Source organism: Cornus florida, unplaced genomic scaffold, assembly GCF_030987335.1.
Source record: "Cornus florida cultivar Cherokee Brave unplaced genomic scaffold, ASM3098733v1 CherokeeBrave_3.0.0_Hap2_Chr01, whole genome shotgun sequence".
In the NCBI taxonomy this organism is placed as follows: Eukaryota; Viridiplantae; Streptophyta; class Magnoliopsida; order Cornales; family Cornaceae; genus Cornus; species Cornus florida.
In genome coordinates, this window is record NW_026775571.1 from 48,972,004 (window position 1) to 48,998,594 (window position 26,591).

Below are 26,591 nucleotides of genomic sequence, written 5' to 3' on the forward strand. Positions count from 1 at the left end.
TTTGTGCCAAACAGCTATATTTCTAAATGGGACTATAAATACGCCATGTGATGGTCATTTCTATGTGAGAAGAATGTGACCAAGCAGAGAGACTTGTGTGAGAAAAGTAGGGAAATCATATAGTAGAAACATAAAAAGAAGAGAAAAGAGAGAATTGTGTAAAGGCTTGAATGAGATGAATTACTCATTCACAGCTCTAGTATTTTTAGATAAAATGAGCACATGCTCATATTACAAGAAAGGAAACTAAATCAAATCAAAAATCAAATCACAAATTATTCTAAAGCATATTCTATGGCATAGTCAAATATCTACTATTATGGTAAGTCATACCATAAATCGTGGTATCATATATGCTAACACTCCCCCTCAAGTTGGTGCGTGGATATCTGAAACGCCCAACTTGGACAATGCATTCTCAAACACAATCTTGCTGACGCTCTTTGTAAGAATGTCTGCAAGCTGCTGAGAGCTTGTGACAAATGGAGTGCAAATTTGACCAGAGATAATCTTCTCTCGAATGAAGTGACGGTCCACCTCTATATGCTTAGTCCTGTCATGCTGAACGAGATTTGCTGCTATACTAATGGCAGACTTGTTGTCGCAGTAGAGTGAGAATGAAAGCGACACTGGAAGGCACAAGTCTGTCATCAAGGTTTTCAGCCAAAGCAACTCACCTACCCCAAGAGCCATGGCCCTATACTCTGCCTCTGCACTAAATCGAGAGACAACGTCTTGCTTCTTACTGCGCCAAGTAACCAAGTTACCACCAATAGTGGTACAATAACCTGAAGTAAACCTCCTATCTGAAATTGATCCTGCATAATCAGCATCTGTCCAAGCCTCGACACATAAGTGACCATGATTGGCAAACAAAATACGACGGCCTGGACACCCTTTTAAGTAGCGAAGGATCCGAATAGCTGCATCAAGGTGTGGGGCACGAGGAGAGTGCATGAATTGACTTACGACACTCACGGCATAAGCAATGTCAGGTCGAGTCATGGATAAATAGATGAGCTTCCCCACAAGTTCTTTCTCTCAGAATGACCATTCTATTGAGGAGTTTTAACATTAGCCATCTGATGCTCAATCCCAAATTCTGTACATAACCGTTGTACCTCCCCATGTACTCTGTACCCTGGTCAGATCGGAATTTTTTAATGATACGACCATATTGTGTCTGAACCATTGTCATAAAATTTTTAAAAATGGTGTATACCTCATTTTTTATTTTCATAAGATAAACCCAAGTAACACAACTATGATCATCAATGAACAACACAAAATATGGAAATGCAAGACTAGAAGTAACTGGGCAAGGTCCCCACACATCTGAATGAACAAGATCAAAAGGTGTTAAAGCAGATTTATTACTACTAGCAGGATAATTAGAACAAACATGTTTAGCCATATGACATATTTCGCAGGATAAATCTGACACTGCCACGTTACAAAATAAGGAAGGAAATAAATGTTTCAAATAACCAAAAGAAAAATGTCCTAAACGCATGTGCCAACGCATAAGCTGGGCTTTATTAGATGAAACAATATTAGAAAATGAAGCTGAATGTGCTTGAGGTGACAAAGGAGCATCCAACAGGTATAAACCGTCCACTTCACGCCCACTGCCAATCGTCCGTTTCGACACCAGATCCTGAAAAATACAATGAGAGGGAAAGAACGTTATGCTACAATTTAATTGTTTGGTAACGCTACTAACATAAATAAGATTTGTAGTCAACTTTGGAACATGAAGTGTATTTGACAAAGTTGGTGAAGGAGTAACTGATATGTGACCCTTCCCAGCAATGGAAGATGGAGAGCCATCCGTAAGGCGGACCTTGCGTTGGCCAAAGCAGATACTATAAGATTGGAAGAGTGTGGACATACCAGTCATATTGTCTGAAGCACCAGAATCAATGATCCATGGTGTTGAAGATGTAGATACGCTATGTGCAGATGCAATAGTACCTGAGTGGATAAGTGGAGGTTGGCTGAGATGATGCCTCCATTTAGTTGAAGAATTGCTTGAACTTGTCCAAATCAGCTTGAGTCAAGGTAACTATGGTAGAAGATGTAGAGGCAGGGTTGTCAGGAGTTGACAACGAGACTGGTTGTGTAACAGAATGTGCAAAGGATTGAGGCTGTTGTTTCTGTTGCGGTGGACGTCCATGTAGAGCATAACAACGAGATCTGATGTGACCAATTTGTCCGCAATGGTCACACCGTCCACATTGTCGTCCCAGAGGAGGACCAGTGGTAGTGCTCTGAACTGACTGGGATGGTGAAGTTCCTGAAAGGTTGGGAACCCGAACTGCCATAGCAGAACGATCAACAAAAGCAACACCTAATGGATGAGTCCGGCGGCTCTCATCTGACAATGCATGGGAGTATGCATCCTTAAGAGTAGGGAATGAAGATAAGCCCAATAAATGAACACGGGCATACTCAAACTCGTCGTTCAACCCGGCAAGAAACTGAAACATTCGAATCTTCTCCACAATTCCTGCATATAAAACTGCATCATCTGGATCCTTCCAAGAGTGGAAGGAATCATAATATGACATCCCCTCCTAAATAGCACGAAGCTTGGCGATGTAACTTGAAACTGTCAAGCCACCCTGAGAAATCCTGGTGATATCTCGGCCCAGCTGGAAAATTCGTGCATTATTCTGCCTCTGAGAATAAGTGCGTTGAACTGAATCCCAAATCTGCGTAGCAGTCTTCATAAACAAATAGCCAATAGCTATGTTTAGTTGCATCAAATTGACTAACCAAGACATAACCATAGCGTTATCTGCAAACCACTGTGGGTATGCCTTCTCTGACTCAGCTGGCTCTTTCTCAGAACCAGTAATATAGCCAATCTTGCATTTGCCACCAATGAACATCTTGGCAGACTGTGCCCAAATCAAATAGTTGGAACCATCCAACTTCACTGTGGTGATTTGAAGTCCTGGATTTTCTAATGAGTTGGTGGGAAAAATGGCACCACCACCCACAGAACATGAGCCAAGAGAATTAACAGTCGAGGACCCTGAATCTGCCATAATCTGTCACACGACAATAAAAAAACTCCAAAAACACCACAAATTTTGTTAATAAATCAAAGGGTCTCCTCAGACCATAAAAAATGTCTCCTCAAACCATTCCCGAAAAATCCAAATACATACCTTTTTTAAGGAGCACTGCCCGCTAACATATAGCCAGACAGCCTCCTTCTTAGTATTCGGAACCTCTTTGTAGACTAATTTTTTTTACCCAAGCCCTTCTAGGTGTTGGAAACCAACTATCCCAATTTTTCCAACCCTAGAACAGTGAAAAAGAAATTGTAAAACTTAAAAATACTTGTTTTTTATCACAAAACAACAACACAGAAAAACATGTGTAGGCAACGTCACACGATGTCACAAACAGCCTAAGGTAGTTGTCGCACAAGTAGCAAGGCTGCTGAAAGATGTGGAAAGGTGTTGGCTCTGATACCAAATAGAAATATAAAAAGAAGAGAAAGGAAAGAATTGTGTAAAGGCTTGAATGAGATGAATTACTCATTCACAGCTCTAGTATTTATAGATAAAATGAGCACATGCTCAAATTACAAGAAAGGAAACTAAATCAAATCAAAAATCAAATCACAAATTATTTTAAAGCATATTCTATGGCATAGTCAAATCTCTGCTATTATGGTTAGTCATACCATAAATCGTGGCATCATATATGCTATAGTTAAATCTCTGCTATTATGGTTAGTCATACCATAAATCATGGAATCATATATGCTAACACATATTCATACACAAGGGTGTAAGAACAATATATATTTATATATCTTGATTCTAATTCTACGATTGGAACATACATTTTATCATCCATTGTTTGTAGAAGCTATCATAGAGCTTTGTAATTGAATATCTTTCATGGGTAGCACCACTATTGAGTATCATCATGCATATCCATTTATAGTGGACTTGCACGAAGACGGGTTTTCACTTGACCCGCAATCAAGTGGTGTAAAGGTTTTTCTCTTCACTTGCAAGAAGAGGGTTGATAGCGGATTGGGGATAAATCCTCAACTGGTGCGCTTGAGGCAAGGATGTAGGTGGAATTTTCCAAGCCTTGTAAAAATCGTTGTATTAGCATTTCTTATCCCCTAAACTCCTTACTTATTGTCTATGCATGTTAATTAGAATTAGATGTATGTTTAGATATGTTTAGTTAAGTTCAGATGGATGCTAGGAAAAAATATGCTTCGAGTTTAAAATAGTTATATTAGTATGATAGTTTAATATATGGTGTGTGTTGGTATGTTTAGACTAGAATAATTAGTTGTATGCATGTTTGCTATATACTTCGATTGGATATATGTTAGCACTCAATGGTAGTATAGTTTAGTCTAGATGTTTGATAGGATTAGTTAATGTAATATATATGATACATGTGTCATCTAATATATAATTAGTATTGTTGTATGTAATCTACATGTCCATTAGAGTTATATCTATATATATACAGATGTATGTATTATGTGAATTCATCCTAGATAGCTTTTCATCACAACAAATTGACTTGACCTAATCAAGACACAAACCAATATCTAGAAACCAACTAAAAAATGAGAATTGGAATCCAGAATAAGCCCCCAAGTGTTCATCCTTCTTAGGAATCTAAGTAAGCCAAACCAAATCAAATAATCAAGAATAGCATAAGCCTAAATATCCAATCTCTAGTAAGCCAAACCCTAGAATCATCTTCGTCAATCAACATAGAAACCAGCCTTAGGAGTTCATCTTTAGATAAGCAACTAGGCTCCAAGAACCATAGATCATAACCATTAGGATCCTAAGCCAATTCCGCAAAAGAACCCATAGTTTGTCATAGACCCAATTCACCCCCCTATACGGTCAATATCTGGGCAACAAAATCTACTTTTGAATGTTGATTTGACGAAAATCACATGGTAAAGTTTATTATAATTAATTGCTTTTGGTTCTCCTTGAAATAAAACAATGAAAAACAACCATCATACCAAAGGTTATGTCATCATATTGCTGACTATATCCCACATTCAAAGACAACTAGATGGCAGCCATGATGTTTAATAGTAGAAATAATATACTCCTTGTATCACTGTTTATTTGCTCTCCCCGACAACTCAAGCATATTATTATTCTAAATAGTTTCATTGTCACTAAAAATACTAGGATGTTCACAACCCGCGAATTGAATGAATTCGCTCATCAAGTACTAGATCAACCGGAAAACCCACTTCTTCGTATGGTTTAATTTGCACCCAAGAAAACATTGAAGCAACTATTTCCAATTTTCCACAAGTACATCAGGCATGGAATTCTAATTACTAAGGCCATAACAAAATGAGATTAAATAAGTGATGCATAAATAATATCTTAAAATGATTTTATATAACGAAACTGATTAGTCATAGAGAGACCGTCAATTTTAGCTAAATATTAACAATACCTTCAAAATTAGGTAGAGACGTTTCTTACAGAAATCAATTACAAAAAGGGCATAGCCCAAATTGAAATTGAAAAGGCCAAAAATTAGCATTCTTGCCATGTTAAACAGACCCACACCACTTGTATAGGAAAAATCCACTTTCAATGACATTGTACCTTACAATTCAATTTAACTTCAAACTAGAGAAACAATAACAAGTATAGTAACATGCAAAAGCCAAAAAAATTAAAATAATGGCGGCATATAGAATATGGCAAGGATGATGATGACACATAATATGAATATATGGAAATTTAACTGTTAGAACCATCTATTTACCTGTATGGTTGATGACCCTCTTGAGTTTTCACCCTTTTTATATTTTCTCTCAATCCGGTGGTAATAGGGTGAGACAATGCTCTCCACATATGACATTACTTCATCAAACGGAGTTGGCATGCCATGCACCATTATATACCTAAATCTCTTCTCTTTTGCATTGTATGCAACTAATTTGTCCCCATCCATTTTCAACAGAACTTCCCTATCTGGCGGTAAACACAAGGGTTCCACATTGTATGTAGGTACAGAGATTGTAAATTTCGTAAATTTGGTCCAAGACTCGGTCACCCCGTACTCCTTCATCACCCAAAGATCAGCCTGTCTATCAGTATCCCATACAAGCTTACAGAGACACCCTCCAAGAACCCCCAAAGCACTAGATAAATTACACTCTTCAAATGAGCTCGGTGCCAAAATATCTCGAAATTTTTCGTCTGATACATCAAAAGCAGCAATCACAATGAACGCTTAAAAGTTGGCCAATGTATAGACCCATTCACAAAAACGCCTGAGTTAGGCATGAGAGGAGAATGATTGTAAGGAAAATCTTGAATCCTCTTCCAAGAATTGGTTTTGAGTGAATAGACACTTACAAATGTATCTGAACAATACGCTTTACCGTTTTTGGGGAAAGACAAATGTGATTCATTGTCACCATAATCATAATCATCATCACAATCATCAATATCATCATCATCATCATCATCAGAATCATAATCAGAATTTTTTTCATAGTAGGAAACTGCTACAACCTTGTAATTATCTGCAGCTGAATCGTACCCAAATCCATACATACAGCACCTAGGAGATGAATCGACGACAAAAAGGAAATTGGGTAATTTTTTGACTCTCTAGTTGATGGATTCAACAAAAACTTGGTGTAGTCATCGTCGCTAACTAGAAGCAAACCGTTGCAAGAAGCCAAGATATAGTTCAACAAGTCTGGGTGTTTATCTTGGGGAAGTCAAGCTTGGTTGCAATCACAGCATCGTTAATGGATGCTTCAGTGCAGTCGATGGAGTAAAGTGAGTCAAGTGAATCAGAAATTAGTAATAAGAGTTTCTCGCATTCGTTGTTGTTTGCTCCGATTGAGGTGTGTTTTGGCGAAATGACGGCTTGAGATTAGGGCAAACCATGACTTCGATACGCATTTGAATCGGCATAGAGACTTCACGGGGAGTCGAGACAGTATGTCAATCATGAGCTCGTCGAGAAGGATTGCGCCGTTCGACATCGCCACTTTCACAGAGTGATTCGGGTCGGCAGTTGGGGTTCGGTGATGTTAGGGCACAGTTTGATCGACTCACTCTGTCCAGTGACGTCGGTTTTAATCAGGTTTGCTTGAAAGAAAAAATGGCAATTACTACTTTTATGTCAGTATAGAACTGATTTGATTTGATTTGATTTAATGTCACAATTAATGGATGTCATAATTTTTAGGACTTAAATCACAAAATGGCTGCTATTTTTGTCGTAAAATCTCAATAAGATTACAAAGTCAAATAAAATCTCAATAATATTATAAAGTTATCATTTTGTCCCGATTTTATTACCGTTAACTTCACTATGGTATAGTTAACAAGTGTTGGCAATCAAAATTTAGTGACGAAAATACCCTCAAAGAAATATGTGTCAAACAAGTTGGAGTTTTATGATCATAGGTGTAATTTAGTCATTTTACAAACACTTAACAAACTGTTCATTGAAAGAATTGATACAAAGTGATAACTTTATAATCTCGAATTGCCCCTAGTTTTTATTATTTTAGAAAGCTAAAAAGAGTTCGCCTTACACTATTTATTAGGGTAACTACAAAACTGAACGGTTTTTATAACAGTACTCTTTGTTAAGTTAAAAAAAGTATTTAACAACAAAACTGGAGAAAGTATATATATAAAAGACAATTATTTTCGGTTCAAACTCGTAATCAATCCTACTCTTAATAGGAGCAGTTGACAATTAAATCTAATTTTCCCTACTAATTTCATATAAGTAATATCTATAACTTCTCTCAATTCGACCATGTTGCCCTGAGTAGGACTACGACCGTAACATAATCGAAAGATCTAAGATGCATATGGAGTTGAGGGGGAATGGATTTTTTCTTTTTGCTTCAAAAATGGGCATGCTGGACATGATATAGGGATGGAGAGAGGAGATAAGCGGACTTAATTTATTAGTTGTTTTCCTTAATTTATATTATTGAACTTGTTTTAAACTCATGTTTGACAAATTGAATTGATCTAGAATTAGTTGCATTTTAGCTTACACTCTGCATAAAAAAATTCAAGCTCAATGTATATTTGTGAAAGATCATAAATAAAATAATTCTAAGTTCAATTTCAATTTTTTTTTTTTTTTTCAATTCTAAATGACAAAATAATCTATTTTAAAAGTCTATTTTTCAATTTGATTGATTTAAACAAAATAATTACAAATACATTAAGAATTATTATTAAAGTCCCAAATACCCTCTTTGTAATATGACTTGCTTTTTTGTTGTTGAGTTGTTCATTTTCTTGCTTAATTATCAAAATATATATATGAAAGAAAGTTTCCCCAATTATCTTTTCAAAGTGATGTCATGTATAATTTGTAGTGAGACCAAATTTACAAATTTATGGAATAAAATTAAAAAGCAAAATAAGTTAAACCTACCAATATTATGGTGTAAAAGTCTAGTTAAAGACATAAAACATTTTTTGAAACATAAAAATTGTAATAAGCTTCTATGGTGTAAGGCATATGACTTATTGTTGTAGGTAATATTCCTTTCAGTCTTTTCATGACTTTATAATAAAGATGACCATTGTTTTGAGAATGAAATATTAATACTTGCTACATTATTTTGTTGGAATCATGTGATACCCGTTGTGTTCTTAGCAAAATAATATAAGTTTTTTATTGATACTTTATTTTATTTTGCTATTTTATTTTATTCTATAATCTTGTAAATTTCGTCTCACTAAAAATATAAATGAAATCAATTTGAAAACATAATTCGAGAAAACATATTTTGATATATATATATATATAGAGAGAGAGAGAGAGAGAGAGAGAGAGAGAGGGGGAGAGTATAATTAATCAATATTATTAAATAAGGAAACAAGCACAATCTAAGGCGGCATATTTCTTGACAACCAAAAAAGTAAGTCAGATAACAAAGAGGGTATTTGGGACTTTAACAATAATTCTTGATATATTTGTAATTATTTTGTTTAAATCTATCAAATTGAAAATTAGACTTTTAAAATAGACCATTTTGTTATTTTGGACTCCTAACCCTACTTATGTATAGTTTTTTCAAAAAATAAATCATGTGTTATGGCGCGAAGTAGCAATTTCCAAACTCTAAATTGACAATGTAGAAAATTTAGAGCTGTTTAAATCCTTGCTTTCTTCAAAATTGCTTCAAAGTTCAATCATGGTTGTAATTAATTAGGAAAAAGTGCAAAAAACACCCCTGAAGTATATCTTTCATAACACTTTTACCTCTATTTAAAAAGGTGTGCAAAAAACACCCATATTCTTTTCAATTTGTGCAAAAACAACCCTCAATTAATCTAATGCCTATTTTACCCTCTACTCTTCCAAAAATGCCCCTGTCATCAAGTCAGTGCCTGCCCTAGATCAATTGATTGACCTTTGTGAGGAGAGCCATCCGCCCGCGCAGCGCCCACGGTGAAAGACGGAATAACAAGTTGAGAGGAGGGCAATGCGGATTGGATACTGCTCGGTGAGGCCACATCCCCTTATCAGTGCACGAACAAATAGATTTCTCTTTCCCCAAACAGAGAGCAAGATGTAGTGGGCGTGGAACAGAAGAACGGTGCCGGTGGACAAGGACGGAAGAAACGAAGAGAACACCGACGTAGGTGCGGCCTGAACCAAAGCAAAGAACAAGTCGCCGGCGGCAGCGCATGACTGGTCCTGCGACGGCAAGGCAGAGGGAAACAACTTCTTGATGATGGTGTGGAACTGGATGGCATAGCGAGAAACAGCAGGTCATGGATTGAATGAAAATCATGGGTACACCTCTTCAAATCATGCCTCCGCCACTTCTCGCCGAGCCACGACCGGACCGCCACTTCACAGCAAACCGCTGCCGTCCTTGCTCCACCGTTGATCCTCGCTGGCATATCACATCTCTGCCACCATTTCTCTCCGAGCCACAATCGGACCACCATTTTCTCACCAGCGTCTTCTAAGTTCATCAAAACCGCCGGCCTCTGCGAATCTTCTTCATCATCTTCAAGATCTCGCCAACGGTTGAACTCGTTCTATAACTCACCGGAGAACGGAGCTCGCTGCAGTGTGCTGTGGTTGCAATCTTACAAACCCAATTGGTGACCAAACGAAAACCCATTTCCGGTGAGTTTTATGAATAGGTCCGACAAACGGCGTGACTAGTCACAGCGGCGATCGTCGGCATCAAAAGCGACAACAGTTCGGCGAGTGCCTAATCTCGCCGGTTACAGTCCGTGACCCGTCAATTCATCACCGCCGCTCCTTGCATCACCGCCATCGTTTCTTCCTTTCTCTCTGGTGGCGTTAGAAGTTTTCCCACAAATTGCGGCGACTAGTCCGGAGGTGGATGATGTTCGGTGGTGAAGCAACAATTGGGTTGAGTGAACGACGATTGGGTTGAGTCACCGACGATTGGGTTATGCGTTTGGCGGCGGTTGGGTTGTGCGTTTGGGCTTGGATGTGATTAGGGTTTTGCGAAGGGTAGAAATGCAACGCCAAATCAGCTGCTAACAAAGAAAGGAGAAGGTGACTTGGGGTGGAGCTGGGCGGTGGGTGGTTATGAACTGGGGTGGAGAAAAATCCGGCAACTAACACAGTACATATATATATATATATATATATATATTGTTACAACAGAGACAACTGATACAGAGGTATAGAGGAGACAGATAAAATGAGAAACCAGGGAGCTAACAGAGAAACGGATGAAGCTCCAACAGAAATACAGAAAAAAATAACAGAGGTAACCACCAAGATGAAGAAGAAGAAGGGCCAAACCCTTTTTAGTCATTTCACATTTTTTTAATAATTTATATACATTATAAAATGTGTTGCTAAGGGTATTTTAGTCCAATTTTTATAAATAGGACTTATTTGCACAAATTGCATAGTTTAGGAGTGTTTTTTGCACTGGAGGGGTACAATATGCACTATATGCATACTATATAGGTGTTTTTTATACTTGACCCTGATTAATTAACCCTGTATGTAATCGATCATATTGGAGAATAGTACTAAATTTTATGAGTTTTGCTTTTGGTCTAATGCATCCAACAGCACACAGTTATATAGGGGCTAGGGGAAATTATTTGGTGCGGTTGTCAAACATTGCGGTGTTTGATAAAACAAAAAATTAAATAACGAAAATTTTAAGACACCGAATATGTTGGAGGTTCATTTTATAGGAAATCCATCAATAATTATTGCATTTTTCTCAATGACAACTTGAAAAGTTGGAGTTCCAAAAAATAATTAATGGTTTCTCAATCGAGCAGGGGCAGAATACCAACAACTTGCTCTTGCTACCACCAAAATTTCTTGTTTACGTCATTTGTTTCGTGATTTACATCTCTCTCTAACAACTGTGTCGGTCTTGTGTGATAATGTGAGCTTAATTTTACTCGTTTCAAATCAAATTTTTTATGCAAGAAAGAAGCACATTGAGGCATGGTTCGCAGCATCGGTCGCATTGTAATAGACTCAAACAAAGTCAATGTAAACTGACTTATACTCGCATATTGGACTTGAAAAGTGTAAAGAGCGTATTAAAAGTGTTATCAAATCAAAGAAACAAAAGCAACTGAACATAAGAATGAAACATAACATTCAGTTAATTTACTTGGACAGTAAAATCCACATCAAAACCAATCTAACCCACTATATTTCATTCAAGTATAAACTAATGGCCCATTTGACCCCAAACAAGAAAGAAAAGGGTAAATATGTCCATCATACTTCTTTGAACTCTAAGGAAAGAACAATAAATAATTAATTAATTAAAAATATATATATTTGAAGAAAAATAGTCTTTACGGACTCCAAAATCATAAAACAATTTTCAAAGAATTACAAAAACTATCCTGCAAAATTAGGTCTACCACCATATAAAGTTTTTCTGGACTCCAAAATCATAAAACAATTTTCAAAGAACTACAATAACTATCCTGTGAAATTAGGTCTATCACCATATAAAAGTTTCCACAAAACTGTCGATGAAACAAAATTCGAAACTATTTCAATTCTCTTAGATATAACCATTATTAGAAAACTAAACCACGCAAACCTTGGTTCAACGTTGTTCCCGACTTCATCTTCTTGGCGACTGTTATGGCAATAGCATTTCTAAAATGCTCTTCCTAGGTTCCATTCCTTTGTTCTCCTTTTACTTGAACCCGGGAGCCTGAACACTCGCCAAGCCAGCAAGCATTCAGATTTTCTCCAAGAAAAACAATAATTCCATTCAAGGGCATAGGGTGGCTGATAAGAAATGGATTAAGACAGTTTTGAGACTTCAAACAAGGCAAATTTTCTCATGTTTCTACAAAAGGGAAAGAAATAGCCACGTCTAATAAGATACACTGCAACGAAAGTGTGGTTGGGGACATCCGATAACCTCATTGCAATTACCTGATACAAGTAAAAGCATCTCCATAAAATCATCTGAGCATCCCCCGAAGGCATCCAATTTTTGAACATCATCTTCTTTTTTCAAAATGCAGGGAAAATAAAACCATAAATATAATCAAACAATATACAGAGAAGAGGATACTAGTCAGTCTTCAAAGGGAAATGAACAAGAGAATGACAAAGGATAGCTACACTAGTGAGTAGGCATGTTTTCGCTATCAATCTGAGCCACATTAACAGTCTAACTATGCAGTCTTGAGGAGTCTCCAACATCCAACTTGATAAAGACCATCTTTCCCCATTAGGCAGACTTAAAGCTATCTTAGGTTGCCTAGAAAATGAAGGAAAAGAAAATGTTAACAGAATGTAATTAATGCAAAGAGAAAATCATAAAGAAAAGAAAGTGTTGAAAAAAACATTTTCCAACAGTAGAATTAAGCATATTTCTTTCCCATGGTTGATAATGAAGGCAGAGGAAATCACAAAGGAAATAGGGAAATTTTCGCTTTTGACCTTCTACGATTACATCCTTAGCAGACCCAAAAAATCCAATTTCTCTTCAGAAGTCTCCTCAACCCAACAGTTTAAACCTACAGCACCCCCACCAGGTCTAACATGTATTCCATTTAAAATTTTAAACCACCTCCACAGGGTTCGGTAGTGTATTCGCCCTTCTATTATATTCTCTCAAAGATAAGGAATGAAGTCATTTATTGTTTTTGTGCCGCAGTTTGGGGTTGGGGGGGAGGAAGGGACTGATCCCCTTAGATCAATCGACTAGGATTGTCCAGCGAGTTTAATCACTCAAATGACATATGTCTTAGTCGAATTATCTATTTGGATCATCAAGCTGGTTCAGCCAAACTAGTCGACTATCTTTAAACTCAGTCGGCTGTTTGTGACAAGATTCAAATTCGAACGGCTAGTTCAGCAGTCCCAAACTGTACCATTTATGCCAAACAGCAATATTTCTAAATGGGACTATAAATACACCGTGTGATGGTCATTTCTATGTGAGAAGAATATGACCAAGGAGAGAGACCTGTGTGAGAAAAGTATGGAAATCATATTCATATATCTTGATTCTAATTCTATGATTGGAACATACATTTTATCATCCATTGTTTGTAGAAGCTATCATAGAGCTTTGTCATTGAATATCTTTCATGGGTAGCACCACTATTAAGTATCATCATGCCTATCTATTTATAGTGGTTCTGAAATCCTAGAGATAAGCTTTCAAATGGGATACATCATGTATTTAACTCTAGGTGTGTGAGCTTCAAAGTTGTAAACCTATCTATCAAGAGACATCATTGTAATAATCGTGCTTCAACTCCTATTCTTGATAGTATTAGTGTCCAAGTACAACTTGGCAAGGGCAATTGGGTTAAATCTTGTCATAGGTATAGGTTTACTCCCAACTTTGACGAGAGGGTTGGAGCTTTCTATTGACTTGCACGAAGATGGGTTTCCACTTGACCCACAATCAAGTGGTGTAAAGGTTTTGCTCTTCACTTGCAAGAAGAGGGTTCATAGCGGATTGGGAATAAATCCTCAAATGGTGCGCTTAAGGCAATGATGTAGGTGGAATTTTCCAAGCCTTGTAAAAATCGTTGTGTTAGCATTTCTTATCCCTAAACTCCTTACTTATTGTCTATGCATGCAAATTAGAATTAGATGTATGTTTAGATATGTTTAGTTAAGTTCAGATGGATGCTAGGAACAAACATGCTTCGAGTTTCAAATAGTTATATTAGTATGATAGTTTAATATATGGTGTGTGTTGGTATGTTTAGACTAGTATAATTAGTTGTATGCATGTTTGCTATATACTTCGATTAGATATATGTTAGCACTCAATGGTAGTATAGTTTAGTCTAGATGTTTGATAGGATTAGTTAATGTAATATATGATATATGTGTCATCTAATATATAATTAGTATTGTTGTATGTAATCTATATGTCCGTTAGAGTTATATCTATATATATATATATAGATGTATGTATTATGTGAATTCATCCTAGATAGCTTTTCATCACAACAAATTGACTTGACCTAATCAAGACACAAACCAATATCTAGAAACCAAATAAACTAGAATGAGAATTGGAATCCAGAATAAGCCCAAGTGTTCATCCTTTTTAGGAATCTAAGTAAGCCAAACCAAATCAATAATCAACAATAGCAAAAGCCTAAATATCCAATCTCTAGCAAGCCAAACCCTTGAATCATCTACGTCAATCAACATAGAAACCAACATTAGGAGTTCATCTTTAGATAAGTAACTATGCTCCAAGAACCATAGATCATAGCCATTAGGATCCTAAGCCAATTCCACAAAAGAATCCATAGTTTGTCATAGACCCAATTCACCCCACTATACGGTCAATATCTGGGCAACAAAATCTACTTTTGAATGTTGATTTGACGAAAATCACATGGTAAAGTTTGTTATAATTAATTGCTTTTAGTTCTCCTTCAAATAAAACAATGAAAAACAACCATCATACCAAAGGTTATGTCATCATGTTGCTGACTATATCCCACATTCAAAGACAACTAGATGGCAGCCATGATGTTTAATAGTAGAAATAATATACTCCTTGCATCACTGTTTATTTGCTCTCTCCTACAACTCAAGCATATTATTATTCTAAATATTTTCATTGTCACTCAAAATACTAGGATGTTCACAACCCGCGAATTGAATGAATTCGTTCATCAAGTACTAGATCAGCCGGAAAACCCACTTCTTCGTATGGTTTAATTTGCACCCAAGAAAACATTGAAGCAACTATTTCCAATTTTCCACAAGTACATCAGGCGTGGAATTCTAATTACTAAGGCCATAACAAAATGAGATTAAATAAGTGATGCATAAATAATATCTTAAAATGATTTTATATAACAAAACTGTTTAGTCATAGAGAGACCGTCAATTTTAGCTAAATATTAACAATACCTTCAACATTAGGTAGAGAGGTTTCTTATAGAAATCAATTACAAAAAGGGCATAGCCCAAATTGAAATTGAGAAGGCCAAAAATTAGCATTCTTGCCATGTTAAACGGACCCACACCACTTGTATAGGAAAAATCCACTTTCAATGACATTGTACCTTACAATTCTATTCAACTTTAAACTAGAGAAACAATAACAAGTATAGTAACATGCAAAAGCCAAAAAATTTAAAATAATGGCGGCATATAGAATATGGCAAGGATGATGATGGCACATAATATGAATAAATGGAAATTTAATAGTTAGAACCATCTATTTACCTGTATGGTTGATGACCCTCTTGAGTTTTCACCCTTTTTAAATTTTCTCTCAATCCAGTGGTAATAGGGTGAGACAATGCTCTCCACATATGACATTACTGCATCAAACGTAGTTGGCATGCCATGCACCATTATGTACCTCAATCTCTTCTCTTTTGCGTTGTATGCAACTAATTTGTCCCCATCCATTTCCAACAGAACTTCCCTATCTGGCAGTAAACACAAGGGTTCCACATTGTACGTAGGTAAAGAGATTGTAAATTTGGTCCAAGACTCGGTCACCCCGTACTCCTTCATCACCCAAAGATCAGCCTGGCTATCACTATCACATACAAGCTTACAGAGACACCCTCCAAGAACCCCCAAATCACTAGATATATTACACTCTTCAAATGAGCTCGGTGCCAAAATATCTCGAAATTTTTCTTCTGATACATCAAAAGCAGCAATCACAAGTGACTTATCTGAACACTTAAAAGTTAGCCAATGTATAGACCCATTCACAAAAACAGCTGAGTGAGGCATGAGAGGGGAATTATTGTAAGGAAAATCTTGAGTCCTCTTCCAAGAATTGGTTTTGAGTGAATAGACATTTACAAATGTATCAGAACAATAGGCTTTACTGTTTTTGGGAAAGACAAATGTGATTCATTTTCACCATAATCATAATCATCATCACAATTATCAATATAATCATCATCATCACCACCATAATCATAATCATCATCACAATCATCAATATCATCATCATCATAATCATAATCATAATCATCATCATTATCAGAATTTTTAGCATAGTAGGAAACTGCTACAACCTTGTAATTATCTGCAGCTGAATCGTACCCAATTCCATACATGCAGCACAAAGGAGATGAATCGACAACAAAAAGGAAGTTGGGTAATTTCTTTGACTCTCCAGTTGATGGATTCAACAAAAACTTGGTGTAGTCTTCGTCGCTAACTAGAACCAAACCGTTGCAAGAAGCCAAGATATAGTTCAACAAGTCTGGGTGTTCGATCTTGGGGAAATCAAGCTTGGTTGCAATCACATCATCGTTAATGGATGTTTCAGTGCAGTCAATGGAGTAAAGTGAGTCAAGTGAATCAGAACTTAGTAAGACTTTCTCGCATTTGTTGTTGTTGCTCCGATTGAGGTGTGTTTTGGCGAAATGAGGGCTTGAGATTAGGGCAAACCATGACTTCGATACGCATTTGAATCGGCAGAGAGACTTCGCGGGGAGTCGAGACAGTATGTCAATCATGAGCTCGTCGAGAAGGATCGCGCCGTTTGACATCGCCACCTTCACAGAGTGATTCGGGTCGGCAGTTAGGGCACAGTTTGACAGACTCACTCTGTCCAGTGCACTTACACCCTCACTCAGTCCAGTGACGGCGGTTTTGGAGAAGGGTTTTTAAGTTTTAAGATGAGGATGATGTCGACTTTTTCTTTTTCTTTTTCTTTTTTTTTTTAAATCAGGTTTATTTGAAAAAAAAAATGGTAACTACTTTTATCTCGCTGTCAGGTGGCAAATTACCAAAGACATAATAAGATTCGAATACGATATTAAATAAATAAATTTGGATTGACTTTAAACAGATTCAAATTATAAATTAATTGACATGATTAATTCATTTACTTAATCATGTAGAGTTAGGGTTGTAAAGTTCAACCATGTAACATTTTTATAACTCGTTTAACTCAAAATATTGTAATCGTGAATATAAGATATGTAATATATTACATGTTTAAACTTAATTATTATGAATAGTTAAGTAATTTCAACATAAACTTTGAGTTAATTCTGACAATTTTTTATTATTATACATTATTTGATTAAATATTAAGTGTCTTATTTTAACAAACAGATCATTATACACGTTTACTCCTTTAATAAACCGGTTGGGTTATTATTGAGGGTCCTTAACACGATTATTAAATGAATTGGGTTTGGATTTACCTGTTTAGTATAATACCTTTACATCGACACGATATAATTATGACCCACAAACACGAATTGCCACCCCTACTCACTATACAACTAATTTAATGTGATAATTAATGGATTTCATACACATCTAGAATAAGTATTTTTATTATTTTAGAAAGCTCACAAGAGTTCCCTTAGAATATATTTATTAGGGTAATTACAAAACGGTTCGATTTTTATAGCATTGCTCTTAGTTAAATTAAAAAAAAACGTATCATAATATTAAAATCTATCTCCAAGTATCCTTTATCATTCCCACCAAATCCATTTTCTCAAAGATAATAGGATGGATTGCAAAACTGGAGAAAGTATATATAAAAGAAAATTATTTTCAGTTCCAACCTGTAATCAATCCTATTTTTGATAGGGGCAGTTAATCATTTTTTTTTTTCTGACTAATTTCATATAAATAATACCTATAACTTCTCCTAATTCGACCAAGTTGCCCTGAGTAGGACTGCCGCTGTAATATAATCGAAAGATCTAAGATGTATATTGAGGGGAAAGAATTTTTTTTTGTTTTTTACTTCAAAAATGGGCATGCCGGAGATGATATATGGATGGATAGAGGAGATAAGCCGACTTAATTTATTATCGTTGTTTTCCTTAATTTCTAGTATTGAACTTGTTTTAAACTCATGTCTGAAAAATTGAATTGATCTCGAATTAGTTCCTTATTAGCTTACACCTCTGCATAAAAAAATTCAAGCTCGATGTATATATGTGAAAGATCATAAAAAATAAAAATAAAATAATTCTAAACTCAATTTCAATTTTTTATTTTTTTATTTTTTATATTTGTGAGAGATCATAAAAAAATAAATCATGTGCTATGGCTCGAAGTAGCAGTTTCCAAGCTCTAAATTGACAATATAGAAAATTTAGAGCTGTTTAAATCCTTGCTTTCTTCAAAATTGCTTCAAAGTTCAACTATGGTTGTAATTAATCGAGCACGGAGGCAGAATACCAGCAACTTGCTCTTGCTACAGCCAAAATTTCTTGGTTACGTCATTTTTTTTTCGTGATTTACATCTCTCTAACAAATGTGTGTCTTGTGGTGTGATAATGTGAGCTCAATTTCACTCACTTCAATTCCAATTTTCCATGCAAGAAGGAAGCACATTGAGGCATGATTCACAGTATGTATCGATCGCGGTGTAACAAACTTGGATAAAGTCAATATAAACTGACCGATACAGCATATCAGACTTGAAAAAAGATCGCTTATCGACCAATACTTCATTATACAACGAACCATACATTGAGGTGGACTAAAAATTTCGAAGTGTTGTAGTTTTCTAAGTGGTAATTAAAAATTAAATATTTTTTTAATATCTTTTTAAATTTTTAGTTCAGAATTAAACACGAACCTTGTCATATTACAAGCATTTCAATAACCCACAACAAACTTTGCTTGAAAAGTCTCACCCAACAGTGTTGACACCCATTACTCTTCAGGAATCATTTTTCAGAATTCATTTACACACAATGTAGATTGTTTTGATTAGCAAGCTATGGTCTCACAACAGATAGAGCAGCAATCATGAAGCATACCTTCGTCACAATGGTAGATATATGATCGCGTACCGAATGATACGTCGCACCTGTATCGTTCAGTTTACAAGGTGTGTTAAGTGATATTATACATTTTCAAAATGTGCCTAAATAGTAGAATTTAGGAACGTGCTGAAAATTAAATATTTTTAGCCTACAGTTTTCTAAGTAGTAATTAAAAATTAAAATTTTTTTTAATATCTTTTTAAATTTTTAGTTCAGAATTAAACACGAACCTTGTCATATAACAAGCATTTCAATAACCAACAACAAACTTAGCTTGAAAAGTCTCACCCAACAGTGTTGACACCCAACTCTTCAGGAATCATTTTTCAGAATTCACACACACACAATGTAGATGGTTTTGATTAGAAAGCTATGGGCCACATGAGGTCTCACAACAGATACAACAGCAATCATGAAGCATACCTTCATCACAATCACATCAAGATTCCCAATATATTGAAGGTGTTATCAAATCAAAGAAACAAAAACAGCTGAACATAAGAATGAAACATAACATTCAATTAATTTATTTGACAATAAAATCCAACTTCAAAACCAATCTAACCCACTAAATTTCATTCAACTATAAATTAATGGTCCATTTGAACCCAAACAAGAAAGAAATGGGAAAATATGTCCATCATACTTCTTTGAACTCTAGGTAAGGAGAGATAAAAATTTAATAGTTTTTATGGACTCCAAAATCATAAAACAATTTTCAAAGAAATACAAAAACTATCTTGTGAAATTAGGTCTATCACCATATAAAAGTTTCCACAAAACTGTCAATGACACAAATTTTGAAACTATTTCAATTCTCTTAGAAATAACCATTATCAGAAAACTAAACCACGCAAACCTTGGTTCAACATTATTCCCGACTTCATCTTCTTGCGAATGTTATGGCAATAGCATTTTTTTTCTTTCTAAAATGCTCTTCCAAGGTTCCAATTCCTTTGTTCTCCTTTTACTTGGAGCCTGAACACTCGCCAAGCCAGCAAGCATTCAGATTTTCTCCAAGAGAAAAAATAGTTCCATTCAAGGGCATAGGTAGGCTGATAAGAAATGGATTGAGACAGTTTTGAGACTTCAAACAAGGCAATTTTTCCCATCTTTCTACAAAAGGGAAAGAAATAGCCCCGTCTAATAAGACACACTGCAACGAAAGTGTAGTTGGGGACATCCGATAACCTCATTGCAATTACCTGCTATGAGTAAAAGTATCCCCAAAAAATCATCTGAGCATCCCCCTGAAGGCATCCAATTTTTGAACACCATCTTCTTTTTCAATATGCATGAAAAATAGAACCATAAATATAATCAAACAATATACAGAAAAGGGGATACTAGTCAGTCTTTAAAGGGAAATGAACAAGAGAATGACAAAGGATAGCTACACTAGTGAGTAGGCATGTTTTCGCTATCAATCTGAGCTGCAAAAAGTTAACGCACATTAACAGTCTAACTATGCAGTCTTGAGGAGTCTCCAACATCCAGCTTGATAAAGGCCATCTTTCCCCATTAGGCAGACTTAAAGCTATCTTAGGTTGCCTAGAAAATGAAGGAAAAGAAAATGTTAACAGAATGTAATTAATTCAGTTAATGCAGAGAGAAAATCATAAAGACAAGAAAGCGCTGAAAAAAACATTTTCCAACAGTAGAATTAAGCATATTTCTTTCCCATGGTTGATAATGAAGGCAGAGGAAATCACAAAGGAAATAGGGAAATTTTCACTTTTGAGTTTTGACCTTCTACTATTACATCTTTAGCAGACCCAAAAATCCAATTTCTCTTCAGAAGTCTCCTCAACCCAACATTTTAAACCTACTACACCCCCACCAGGTCTAACACGTATTCCATTTAAAATTTTAAACCACCTCCACAGTTCGGTAGTGTATTCAGCCTTCTATTATATTCTCTCAAAGATAAGGAATGAAGTTATTTATTGTTTTTGTGCCGCAATTTGGGGTTGGGGGGAGGAAGGGACTGATCCCCTTAGATCAACCGACTAGGATTGTCCAGGGAGTTTAATCACTCAAACGACATATGTCTTAGTCGAATTATCTATTTGGATCATCAAGCTGGTTCAGCCAAACTAGTCGACTATCTTTAAACTCAGTTGCCTGCTTGTGACAAGATTCAAATGTGAACGGCTAGTTCAGCAGTCCCAAACAGTACCATTTGTGCCAAACGGCTATATTTCTAAATGGGACTATAAATACACCGTGTGATGCTCATTTCTATGTGAGAAGAATGTGACCAAGGAGAGAGACTTGTGTGAGAAAAGTATGGAAATCATATTCATCTATCTTGATTCCAATTCTACGATTGGAACATACATTTTATCATCCATTGTTTGTAGAAGCTATCATAGAGCTTTGTCATTGAATATCTTTCATTGGTCGCACCACTATTAAGTATAATCATGCATATCTACTTATAGTGGTTCTGAAATCCTAGAGATAAGATTTCAAATGGGATACATCATTTATTAACTCTAGGTGTGTGAGCTTCAAAGTTGTAAACCTATCTATCAAGAGACATCATTGTTATAATCGTGCTTCAACTCCTATTCTTGATAGTATTAGTGTCCAAGTACAACTTGGCTAGGGCAATTGGGTTTAATCTTGTCACAGGTTTACTCCCAACCTTGACGAGAGGGTTGGAGTTTTCTATTGACTTGCACGAAGATAGGTTTTCAATTGACCCGCAATCAAGTGGTGTAAAGGTTTTGCTCTTCACTTGCAAGAAGAGGGTTGATAGCGGATTGGGGATAAATCCTCAAATGGTGCGCTTGAGGCAAGGATGTAGGTGGAATTTTCCAAGCCTTGTAAAAATCGTTGTGTTAGCATTTCTTATCCCTAAACTCTAGCATTTCTTATCCCTAAACTCCTTACTTATTGTCTATGCATGTTAATTAGAATTAGATGTATGTTTAGATATGTTTAGTTAAGTTTAGATATGTTTAGTTAAGTTTAGATGCATGCTAGGAACAAATATGCTTCGAGGTTAAAATAGTTATATTAGTATGATAGTTTAATATATGGTGTGTGTTGGTATGTTTAGACTACTATAATTAGTTGTATGCATGTTTGCTATATACTTCGATTAGATATATGTCAGCACTCAATGGTAGTATAGTTTAGTCTAGATGTTTGATAGGATTAGTTAATGTAATCCTAGATAGCTTTTCATCACAACAAATTGACTTGACCTAATATATATGCCCATTAGAGTTATCTATATATATATATATATAGATGTACGTATTATGTGAATTCATCTTAGATAGCTTTTCATCACAACAAATCGACTTGACCTAATCAAGACACAAACCAATATCTAGAAACTAACTAAACTAGAATGAGAATTGGAATCCAGAATAAGCCCAAGTGTTCATCCTTTTTAGGAATCCAAGTAAGCCAAACCAAATCAAATAATCAACAATAGCATAAGCCTAAATATCCAATCTCTAGCAAGCCAGACCCTTGAATCATCTACATCAATCAACATAGAAACCAACCTTAGGAGTTCATCTTTAGATAAACAACTAGGCTCCAAGAACCACAGATAAAAACCATTAGGGTCCTAAATCACATGGTAAAGTTTGTTATAATTAATTGCTTTTGGTTCTCCTTCAAATAAAACAATGAAAAACAACCATCATACCAAAGGTTATGTCATCATGCTGCTGACTATATCCCACATGCAAAGACAACTAGATGGCAGCCATGATGTTTAATAGTAGAAAAAATATACTCCTTTTATCACAGTTTATTTGCTCTCTCCTACAACTCAAGCATATTATTATTCTAAATAGTTTCATTGTCACTCAAAAATACTAGAATGTTCACAAACCGTGACTTGAATGAATTCGCTCATCAAGCACTAGATCAGCCGGAAAACCCACTTCTTCGAATGGTTTAATTTGCACCCAAGAAAACATTGAAGCAACTATTTCCAAGTTTCCACAAGTACATCGGGCGTGGAATTCTAATTACTAGGCCATAACAAAATGAGATTAAATAAGTAATGCATAAATAATATCTTAAAATTATTTTATACAACGAAACTGATTAGTCATAGAGAGACCATCAATTTTAGTTAAATATTCACAATACCTTCAAAATTAGGTAGAGAGGTTTCTTACAGAAATCAATTTAAAAAAGGGCATAGCCCAAAGTGAAATTGAAATTGAAAAGGCCAAAAATTAGCGTTCTTACCATGTTAAACGGAGGAAAAATCTACTTTCAATGACATTGTACCTTACAATTCAATTTAACTTTAAACTAGAGAAACAAAAACAAAAGTATAGTAACATGCAAAAGCCAAAAAATTTAAAATAATGGCGGCATATAGAATATGGCAAGGACAATGATGACACATAATATGAATATATGGAAATTTAACAGTTAGAACCATCTATTTACCTGTATGGTTGATGACCCTCTTGAGTTTTCACCCTTTTTAAATTTTCTCTCAATCCAGTGGTAATAGGGTGAGACAATGCTCTCCACATATGACATTACTGCATCAAACGTAGTTGGCATGCCATGCACCATTATATACCTCAATCTCTTCTCTTTTGCATTGTATGCAACTAATTTGTCCCCATCCATTTCCAACAGAATTTCCCTATCTGGCAGTAAACACAAGGGTTCCACATTGTACGTAGGTAAAGAGATTGTAAATTTGGTCCAAGACTCGGTCACCCCGTACTCCTTCATCACCCAAAGATCAGCCTGGCTATCACTATCACATATAAGCTTACAGAGACACCCTCCAAGAACCCCCAAATCACTAGATATATTACACTCTTCAAATGAGCTCGGTGCCAAAATATCTCGAAATTTTTCGTCTGATACATCGAAAGCAGCAATCACAAGTGACTCATCTAAACACTTAAAAGTTAGCCAATGTATAGAACCATTCACAAAAACACCTGAGTTAGGCATGAGAGAAGAATGATTGTAAGGAAAATCTTGAATCCTCTTCCAAGAATTGGTTTTGAGTGAATAGACACTTACAAATGTATCTGAACAATACGCTTTACTGTTTTTGGGGAAAGACAACTGTGATTCATTGTCACCATAATCATAATCATCATCACAATCATCAATATCATCATCATCATCATCATCATCATAATCATAATCATAATCAGAATCAGAATTTTTAACATAGTATCTGCAGCTGAATCGTACCCAAATCCATACATGCAGCACCTAGTAGATGAATCGACGACAAAAAGGAAATTGGGTACTTTCTTTGACTCTCTAGTTGATGGATTCAACAAAAACTTGGTGTCTTCTTCGTCGCTAACTAGAAGCAAACCGTTGCAAGAAGCCAAGATATAGTTCAACAATTCTTGGTGTTCGATCTTGGGGAAATCAAGCTTGGTTGCAATCACAGCATCGTTAATGGATGCTTCAGTGCAGTCGATGGAGTAAAGTGAGTCAGGTGAATCAGAAATTAGAAAGAGTCTCTCGCATTTGTTGTTGATGCTCCGATTGAGGTGTGTTTTGGCGAAATGAGGGCTTGAGATTAGGGCAAACCATGACTTCGATACGCATTTGAATCGGCATAGAGACTTCGCGGGGAGTCGAGACAGTATGTCAATCATGACCTCGTCGAGAAGGATTGCGCCGTTCGACATCGCCACCTTCACAGAGTGATTCGGGTCGGCAGTTAGGGCTCAGTGATGTTAGGGCAAAGTTTGATCGACTCACTCTGTCCAGTGCACTTACACCCTCACTCTGTCCAGTGACGCCTGTTTTGGAGAAAGGTTTTAAGCTTAGGAAGGAAGGACACTTCTCCCAGGGGGATCATGTATCTGTGTCAAATATTTTTCGGACATAGACACCTATGTTCGAGGTTTGAATACGTGTTCAATATTTCTGTAAAGTGTCCAAATATTATTTTTTATTAGACAAAACTCCTCTCAGTTTCTCCTCTTCTCTAAATATATATATATATATATATATTTAAGTTACATGAACAAAACTAAAAGTATATATGTTTATTCATGTACATATTTAATTTATTATAGTTATGTCTCTTTTGCACATCTTTGTTTGGAATTTGGACCAACTTTATTTTTCATTTATTTTCTATTTTGTCTTGTCTATATTTTTTCTTATAACAGAGATGAAATTATTGAAATTGATTCTATTGTTTGTTGTTGCTTTATTTATCTGTACAAGATTCTAGTAATTATATTTTGAATATATATATATATATATATATATATATATATATAAAATTTTATAAGCATATCCCCACCGTGTCCATGTCCTATTTTTCTAAAATTTGCCATGTCGCCGTATCCATGTCGTGTCGTACCCGTGTTCCGTATCCGTGCCCGTGCTTCATAGGTTTTAAGGTTTTAGGATATACTAGAGAGAACACAAGGTTTGTTAAAAGGACACCCACTCAGGTTTGCCAATTTTAAGACTACTACGTCTTTTTGTGAAATTTATTATTAGTCTTAAAATGTGTGAAAAGTCTATTTTATCTTTCACTATTTTATTAATTTTAATTATAAAATATAAAAAAATTTAAATGATCAAATTACTCTTATCACCCAATCAATCCTACAACCAGATTCTGATGCCACCACCACACAAAAATCTACAACCACCACCATTCCCACCCCCAAACCACCTCTACCATTTCCACCCCAACAACCACCCCAGAAATTCACCCCACACCACCAATTAATTACAAAGCCAAACCCCCTCCCCCCAAAATAGATAAATAAAGAGTAATACTTGCATCTGCACAGGGAGGATGAGCTTCATCCTCTATGCTGACGTGGCTTCCTTATATGGTGACACGTGTCCGGAGTTAAAAATAATAATAAAAACATGGGTAATACCCATTTTGCAGGTCAAACTCGTTTTTTTACCCCCCCCCCCCCCCCCCCCCATCTAACTGCAGAAATGCCCCTTTCTCTCTCTAACTGCCGAAATGCATAAGCCAAATTGTTTGGGATATGAGGATTTGGCATTATAACTTTTTTTTTTTTCCTTTTCAAATGAAATAATGGATTCATTCAAAAAATAGATTTGTGTTCAAATAATTTTTATACCTATTATGACAAAAGATTAAGCTTGAGAAAACTGATCTTGCCTTTTTATGCTCAAAATTGGAGAAAGACGGAAGATAAGAACCCAAGAAAAAAATTTGTCACCCAAACTACATGACTGCTAGCCTCAACAGTATACCACAATATTTTACTCATAATCAGCTCAACACATTAACTGATTCAAGTTGCAAACTACATAGAAAATACTTAACTT

General features: G+C 35.7%; 3 protein-coding genes across 3 annotated transcripts; all 3 read right to left on the bottom strand.

Moving 5' to 3' along the window:
• Window positions 1-991: 991 nt before the first annotated feature.
• LOC132271846 (uncharacterized) lies at window positions 992-6,822 on the bottom strand. The gene is made up of 3 exons (XM_059773345.1): window positions 5,800-6,822; window positions 1,346-1,657; window positions 992-1,183 (listed from the first exon to the last, which is right to left on the bottom strand). Exons 1-3 carry the CDS (start codon window positions 6,103-6,105, stop codon window positions 992-994), a joined length of 810 nt encoding a protein of 269 aa, XP_059629328.1. The 5' UTR covers window positions 6,106-6,822.
• Window positions 6,823-12,509: 5,687 nt separating this feature from the next.
• On the bottom strand, window positions 12,510-17,291 carry LOC132271852 (F-box/kelch-repeat protein At3g06240-like). The gene is made up of 3 exons (XM_059773357.1): window positions 16,338-17,291; window positions 15,742-16,302; window positions 12,510-12,787 (listed from the first exon to the last, which is right to left on the bottom strand). Exons 1-3 carry the CDS (start codon window positions 17,034-17,036, stop codon window positions 12,779-12,781), a joined length of 1,269 nt encoding a protein of 422 aa, XP_059629340.1. The 5' UTR covers window positions 17,037-17,291; the 3' UTR covers window positions 12,510-12,778.
• Window positions 17,292-20,002: 2,711 nt separating this feature from the next.
• LOC132271859 (F-box/kelch-repeat protein At3g06240-like) lies at window positions 20,003-25,092 on the bottom strand. Its single transcript, XM_059773367.1, has 3 exons — window positions 24,318-25,092; window positions 23,721-24,279; window positions 20,003-20,840 (listed from the first exon to the last, which is right to left on the bottom strand). Exons 1-3 carry the CDS (start codon window positions 24,944-24,946, stop codon window positions 20,832-20,834), a joined length of 1,197 nt encoding a protein of 398 aa, XP_059629350.1. The 5' UTR covers window positions 24,947-25,092; the 3' UTR covers window positions 20,003-20,831.
• Window positions 25,093-26,591: the final 1,499 nt, after the last annotated feature.

Coding starts and splice junctions, on each gene's coding strand:
- LOC132271846 (XM_059773345.1), bottom strand. CDS start 6,105: ATGAAGGAGTACGGGGTGACCGAGTCTTGGACCAAATTTACGAAATTT. Junction 1,658..5,799: donor GAGGGTCATCAACCATACAG/GTAAATAGATGG, acceptor TGTATTTTTCAG/GATCTGGTGTCGAAACGGAC. Junction 1,184..1,345: donor CTTTAACACCTTTTGATCTT/GTTCATTCAGAT, acceptor ACAATGGTTCAG/ACACAATATGGTCGTATCAT.
- LOC132271852 (XM_059773357.1), bottom strand. CDS start 17,036: ATGTCAAACGGCGCGATCCTTCTCGACGAGCTCATGATTGACATACTG. Junction 16,303..16,337: donor CTATTGTTCTGATACATTTG/TAAATGTCTATT, acceptor AATTCTTGGAAG/AGGACTCAAGATTTTCCTTA.
- LOC132271859 (XM_059773367.1), bottom strand. CDS start 24,946: ATGTCGAACGGCGCAATCCTTCTCGACGAGGTCATGATTGACATACTG. Junction 24,280..24,317: donor CGTATTGTTCAGATACATTT/GTAAGTGTCTAT, acceptor TTCTTGGAAGAG/GATTCAAGATTTTCCTTACA.